The 7,678-nt window shown below is 36.2% G+C and overlaps 1 protein-coding gene across 1 annotated transcript in view; it reads left to right on the top strand.

Annotated features, from left to right (window-relative positions):
* Positions 1–145: 145 nt before the first annotated feature.
* The window catches only part of LOC107707405 (C-Jun-amino-terminal kinase-interacting protein 1-like), a 20,815-nt gene continuing 13,282 nt past the window's right edge, over positions 146–7,678 (top strand). Inside the window, exons 1-4 of the mRNA XM_016511394.1 lie at positions 146–216; positions 1,480–1,626; positions 2,670–2,781; positions 5,522–5,833. Coding sequence (XP_016366880.1) covers positions 146–216; positions 1,480–1,626; positions 2,670–2,781; positions 5,522–5,833 — 642 coding nt within the window. The remainder of the gene's footprint in view (positions 217–1,479; positions 1,627–2,669; positions 2,782–5,521; positions 5,834–7,678) is intronic.

Below are 7,678 nucleotides of genomic sequence, written 5' to 3' on the forward strand. Positions count from 1 at the left end.
CCACCCCCACCCCCCCAAGGACCCTCGTGGAGGACGTTTCTGTGTGGAGTGCTGGACGGGTGGTTAAGAAAGAAAGTGGCATAATTCTTGGCTCCATCGATTTTCCCCCAAGAAGGGTCCAGTGGCATCCTGCCCTGCCCTGCAGATGGTGCTCAGCCTGGCCATGGACTCCAGAGAGGATGGGGACAGCTGGATGGAGGAACAGTGGGAGAAATGGTACAGTAGTGATGCAGCCGTGTCCCCTGCACGGCCTTTTTGCGATTCTTTTTTTAATGTTATGTTGTGTTTTGGGTGGTTGTATACATACGTGTGTTTGTGTGTTTAGTATTTTAGTTTTTTTTTGTTTTATTTAAATCTTTAGTGTGTTTTTTTTAGTCTAGTATTGTTTGCCTTTATTTCTATTAAATATATATTATTTTGTTTTTAGTATTTATTTTATTGTATTGTATTATCTTGTATTGTATTGTCCTGTCCTTTTGGTGTCCTGTCCTGTTTTGTTTTTATTTCTTTTATTCTCTTTTTGTGTTTTTTTTTCGTAGTTTTCTTGTTTATTTATTTATTTATTTTGTTCTTTTTTCCCCCATTTGTTTTCTTTCTCTTCTCTCTTTCTGGTGTGTTTTGGACTTTTTTTTGTTTCATTTCTTTGTTCTGTTTTGAGTTTTTCTTTTCTTTTCTTTTCTTTTTTTATGTCCTGTTATATTCTTTTTGGTTGTCCTGTTTTTTTCTCTCTTTATGTTGTTTTGTTTTGTTTTACATTAAAGTCTCAAATGCTTATTTTTTTTATGAATGAGTGAATGATTAAAATGGCATCTATGATTTTCTCATTTTTATTAAATCAGTGTGCCGCCAGTGCACATCTGAGTGAACTGATCAGCATCCAGCAGTGTGCTGGTGTTTATCTCAGGCTGGCAGTGTAGTAATGCAATAGAGCTGATGTGAATGGCGTCCTGTGGGAGCTGTGCTAATGAGGAAAGAGCTCTCAGCTCCTGTCCAGGTCAGCTAATGTCTGCTCTTATAGAGCATAATGACCATGGAGAGACTCTTATCTCTGCCTGTTTCTCTCTCTTCGTCCTCCATTTTCTGCAGAGTCCCGCAATGAAACGGATCTCCTCCAAGTCAATAACACACGTTATCTGCAATCGCCCCACCGCACAATGTAAAATAAGAGGACGCATATATGATCCGTCAATAACATGCTTGTTTTTCCATTAATGAAATGCAAGAAGATCTGAATCTAATTAACATGGTTTAGGAGGAGTTCCTAATGAACTTTAATGATGCAATATATATCACAGGAAGCTTTCCAGATATTTTCATCTGGTTATCAATGCCATCGATTCCCAGCAGGCATCTCTTCACCAAACTGGCCTGCACTTGTGTGGAGGTGGCAACTTGAGCCGCATTGATCTGGACCATCAATCACTGGGGTGGCAAACCCTTTTAGTGGAGACTACCCCCCCCCCCCTCTCTCTCTCTCAGTCATCCGCTGCTGACTTTAATGGCTCCATTGGAGGACCCACGCAGAGGTCCAGTGGCATCCTGCCCTGCCCTGCAGATGGTGCTCAGCCTGGCCATGGACTCCAGAGAGGATGGGGACAGCTGGATGGAGGAACAGTGGGAGAAATGGTACAGTAGTGATGCAGCTGTGTCCCCTGCACGGCCTTTTTGCGATTCTTGGATCAGCTTGTGTGTTCTGAAATAGGCCAAAATGTTAGTTTGGTGTGCATGAAGGAAATATATGTAGAGTTATGGATGGGACTGAATGAGATGTGAAGGTTTTGTAATTTCATGTGTGTGTTTAGTGTTTCTGATCTAAAATTAGGCTTGCTTTGAGTCTTTTGCATGGTACAAAATCATAATCAAAAGATAAAATAATGACTGTGGTCTGCAAAAAGAAGCTTATAGTTCTACTAGGTTCATTTGATTGACTAAATTTATGTTAAATTGTCTTGTTCATCTCATCAATTTAGAAATGTGGCGGCTGCACAATTGCAGGTATATAAACAGGAAGCACTGCAAATTTAGTATGTCGGAGTGCTTTTAAAGCTTAATTTATCAGTAAATGGCTAGCTTGCAGACAGAGGGTATAAGAATACTGAAAAACAACTTTATTCAAAACATTAGGTAGAGTAAGAATGTTGTTGTCATTAAGCAAGTTCATACAATGTGTTAAATCAGCATTTAGCATTTACATTCAGGAAAAAACAGAAGAATTGTTTGTTTTTGCTTATGCTTTCTTACAACAGATTTCCATATGCATAACTTGCATAATTCTGAATATAACCTTGTAATATTCTTTTATGTAAATTTGTTTGTATAGACATATAAATTGATTTAAAGGTTTATTAAATAGACTTAAAGTTAGCAGAACACCAACTGATAACTCCAGGATTACATTAAATGACTAAAAGAAACTACTTTAAAAGAAAGTGTGTATATATATACATACATACATAAACACACACACATGTTGTTATTTTATTTACATTTTTATTTGCATTTATAGATCAATGAGTAATACGCCTAGAAGTTACAACATTGCAGTAGTCGTGAAGTTATCAGATGCGCAGGCAAGCCGTGCCCTCTCTGTGTATGACTGTCTAGCGATGGCCTCGTGGAGGGATGACGTAGTGTGTCACTATCTGTGTGGGTGTGCTGGCACTTTTCAGGTTAACCCATGACATCAGTCTGAATGAATACGAGGATGACGACCTGTCAGAAATGACAGAAATCACGGATGAGAATGGAATCACTCTCAGCCAGCTCGACCTCGACCCTAAAGTAAGTCTGTACCCTCAAATAAACTTACTGTACAGATTTTAGTCTGTTTTCATAGCTGGCATTTTGGGGTAAACATACATTTTCATACACTCTCAGAAAAAAAGGTACAAAAGCCCCCACTGGGGCAGTACCTTTTCAAAAGGTACACTTATGTACCTTATTTACCCCTAAATTTGTAACTTAAAGGTTCATTTTAGCACCTAAATGGCACATATTAGTACTTTTTTTGAAAAGGTACTGCCCCAGTGACTTTGTTTCTGAGAGGGTATTATTAATTTAGGTTATTTTAATTTAAATATATTTACTTGTATATTTAAGCAATATATTTATATGTAATTTTGACCATTTATTTTGTTGGTGTATATATATATATATATGTGTGTGTGTGTGTGTGTGTGTGTGTGTGTATACTGTATATAAATATATATATATATATATATATATATATACTACCGTTCAAAAGTTTGGGAACAGAACGATTTTTAATGTTTTTTTAAATTAGTTTCTTATGCTCATCAAAGCTGCATTTATTTTATCAAAAATACAGGAAGAAATTTAATATTGTGAAATATTATTATGATGTAAAATAACGTTTTTCTATTTTAATATACATTCAAGTCTAATTTATTCCTGTGATGCAAAGCTGAATTTTCAGAATCATTACTCCAGTCTTTAGTGTCACATGATCCTTCAGAAATCATTCTAATATGCTGATTTATTATCAGTGCTGGAAACTGTTGTGCTGCTTAATATTTTTTTGGAACCTAAATCAGCATATTAGAATGATTTCTGAAGGATCATGTGACACTTTATACTGGAGTAATGGCTGATGGAAATTCAGCTTTGCGTCACAGAAATAAATTATATTTTAAAGTATATTAAAATAGAAACCATTATTTTATATTGTAATACCATCTTGCAAGCTTACAGTTTTTTCTGTATTTTTGATCAAGTAAATGCAGCCTTGATGAGCATAAGAGACTTCTTTAAAAAACATTACAAGTCTTACTGTCTAACTGAATATATATTGTGGTGTCAGGGTTTACTCTAATTTTTGGGAGGTGTGCCAAAGCACCACCTGTACATGCCTATATGGGTTAATTAACATCTGCTCTGAGTCTGCAGCTAATCTCCAGTGGGCTAAAATCCAGGTATGAATTTACAGCTCACTACATTAGACTAGTTCAGGAGTCAAACCTTACACTTAACTTTAGATTTATTTACAACTACAAAATAATTTTATGTAGAAAACAAAAGATAATGTTAGGCAAACATCAGTCACCAACTCTCAGTGTGTATAAAGGAGCAGCTTGGACATTCTGTAAAACATTTTCTTTTGCTTTTTATGAACAAAAAGTCAAACGGGTTTAAAATGACATGAGGGTGAGTAAATGATGACCAGAGTTGACTTTTGCATGATCTATCCCTTCCATTTTTGACCTCCTTTGTGTCCTCCTTTCATTAAAATGACTTTAAAGAGTATGGACTATAGTACTAATCACAGTTATCTTAATTCAGAAACAGTAGATGTCAACAGGCGGTCCTAACCACAAAGTAAAACGTGTATATGTGGTTTATCTCCACCCTAAAACCAAACAGTCACTTATCTTTCCATGAGACACAGTCTGGAACTGAATGAGGAATCATCTGACAGTGCAGAGCTTGGCGATCTGTGTCCAAATATGTGTATAGATTGAGAATTTTAGTATTCGTATGAGTGAGTGAGTGAGGTCACAAGAGACTGTTGTGTTCAGAGCCAATTAGCATAGCAGTCACTTAGCATTAGCATTTGACATGAACACTGAGGGAAGCTGTCAAAGTCAATCACATCTGACTTTTTCTCATTTAACCACTTAAAAATCCCTCATGTATAATTTCACAACTTTTTATGTGATTATTATCATCATACTATATAAGTGTTTATGCTAGAAAATCTATGTTTGAAGACAATAAGGCGGTTTAGAGTAATTGGTTTGACAGAGAGAATTTATAATGTTCAGTCTCATCTGGTGGTTTAACATTGATATCATTGTCTGACCGCTTAAATAAAAATCCATAATTTATGATTTCACAACCTTTTTATGTGATAATTAGCACTGTAAGTGTTTATGCTAAGAAAAGCTGTGTTTAATGACAAGGCAGTTTAGTATAATGACTTTGACAGAGAGAATTCAAAACATTTTAAATGACATCAGATGATTTATCATGATTATCATCATCTGACAACTTAAACAAAATCCCTCATTTAGGATATAACAATCTTTTTAATGTGATAATTAGCATTGTAAGTGTTAATGCTAAGAAAATCTGTGTTGAAAGACAATAAGTTTCAGCATAATTGGCTTTGACAGAATTTATAGCATGTTCAATAACATCTGTCTGTTTACCATGGATATCATCAAACCACTATCAACAAAAATCCTTCATTTTTGATTTCACAGCCTTTTAATGAGATAATTGGCATAGTGTTTATGGTAAGAAGAGTTGTGTTTAAAGACAATAAGGCAGTTTAGTGTAATTAAACATGTTATAATCTCTCTCCTCGTCATTTCTGGGTGTGTTTATTTTGCTTCTGTCGTGTGACACGCCTCATTGTTCTCTGGGATTGAATTAGCTTTCCTTACAGCAACCAGGAAGAGAGCCACAGACTGATGTCATCACCGCACTCTGATTGGTCGGCTGCGTCTGACTGCAGCTCCTCTGCTCTAGCCTCTAAAACTCTGCTGCCTGCTCTTCCCAGGATCACATGATTCAGCCAACCAATGGTACGCCGAGGAGCGGCCGGAGGAGGAGGGTGGTGGAGCTGCAGACGGAGATGCTCCACTTGGACCTGATTGATGCAGAGGGAGGAATCTTTGAAGAAGAGGAGGAAGAGGAGAACGAGAGGCCGCCGGTTGATGCCGTCGATGACAACCACAAGGAAGAGCAGGGCGCAGGGCCGCCTGTCACTCAGCCTCAGCTAAAGGATTTAATCCCTGCCGTCGCCATGGATACATACCGGCCCAAGAGACCCACCACCCTGAATCTTTTCCCCCAAGTGCCAAGGACTCAGGTGAGACGGACAGTTTTGGCAGCGGCCTACAGTCTTTAAGAGGCTTGTGATTACATCCGAGGCAGATGGACAGGGATTAGAAATTGTTTTACAGTAAAAGTGATGATTACGAAAATATAACGAGGTGGGAGTAAAAACCCTGTTTTTTGGATGTCGTGTGGTGCTCTTTTTGAAAGGGTTGTGATTGACATTTTTGGGCTAGCTACTCTAGATAACTTGTTGATCTATATATCATGTTAGAAGAGACGAACATGTTGAGCATGTTGTCTCAGTTTTTAACATTATAAATGTGTTAAAAAGTGTTATTACTTTCTTATTAGTGTGCATAATCTTACCTAGTGTTGTTATTGTTCAATCAAAGTAAAACTATTAAAAATAGTTTCTGGTAATTGAAATGAAGCTTAAATAAAATAAATATTAGATAAAAATAAAGTAGTTAAAAGTCTTTAAAAATAATTAAAAAAATAATTATAATAATAATTCATGCATTTAGCAGACGCTTTTATCCAAAGTGACTTACAGTGCATTCAGGCTATACATTTTTACCAGTATGTGTGTTTCCTGGGAATCGAACCCACGACCTACAGTAAAAGTGATGATTACGAAAATATAACGAGGTGGGAGTAAAAACCCTGTTTTTTGGATGTCGTGTGGTGCTCTTTTTGAAAGGGTTGTGATTGACATTTTTGGGCTAGCTACTCTAGATAACTTGTTGATCTATATATCATGTTAGAAGAGACGAACATGTTGAGCATGTTGTCTCAGTTTTTAACATTATAAATGTGTTAAAAAGTGTTATTACTTTCTTATTAGTGTGCATAATCTTACCTAGTGTTGTTATTGTTCAATCAAAGTAAAACTATTAAAAATAGTTTCTGGTAATTGAAATGAAGCTTAAATAAAATAAATATTAGATAAAAATAAAGTAGTTAAAAGTCTTTAAAAATAATTAAAAAAATAATTATAATAATAATTCATGCATTTAGCAGACGCTTTTATCCAAAGTGACTTACAGTGCATTCAGGCTATACATTTTTACCAGTATGTGTGTTTCCTGGGAATCGAACCCACGACCTTTTGCGCTGTTAATCCAATGCTCTACCACTGAGCCACAGGAACATTAAAAAGTTCTAAAATGCATTAAATGTCATAATATTATACAAAAAAGGTATTAAATACTATAATGATATAGAAATAATATAACACTGATATTACTTTTTGAGTCTTCTTTCCATAGGCGGAGCGTGTGTAATGCTGAGCCTTCCCCTGGCCACTGAGTCTTGGGGCAAAAAATCCCACAAAATTGACAAAAATGCCCCTGCACAAACAAATTAAATCTATTACGTATGTTGCTAACAGAGTATAAATGAATAGAAAGTGTCGACTGCGCATTAAATTAAGATTTGCACATGTTTTTACAGTGTTGCGCATTTTAACCAATCACACACGGTTCTGTTGAGCTTAGGAATGCAATGGCCAATCAGAGGCGTTCAGATCAGTCATCGCTGAAACTCATCAGCTTTGTTGAATGCGCGCGCGTTCGCTGACTGAATTCCGCGAATTCCCTCATCATAAACAACTAAGCGCAGATGCTCGTTCAATGTAAGTAAGGGATTCATTTCGCAGTGTAGACAGCTTCAGTGGTTATAACATAGGTTTGTTTTTTGACAGTGCGATAGATCAAAGTTAGTGAAAATGTCATTTCTGTACATAATTTATTCGCCGTTTGAATAACCGTGGAAAGGAAACGTTATATAATTATCAATTTATAATGTTTTAATTAAATTGTAATCACATTAAATACAAATTCAGTCCCATTAAACATTTTATTAGCCTACATGACAC

The sequence above is a fragment of the Sinocyclocheilus rhinocerous genome, unplaced genomic scaffold, assembly GCF_001515625.1.
Source record: "Sinocyclocheilus rhinocerous isolate Xijiao unplaced genomic scaffold, SAMN03320098_v1.1 scaffold534, whole genome shotgun sequence".
Classification (NCBI taxonomy): Eukaryota; Metazoa; Chordata; class Actinopteri; order Cypriniformes; family Cyprinidae; genus Sinocyclocheilus; species Sinocyclocheilus rhinocerous.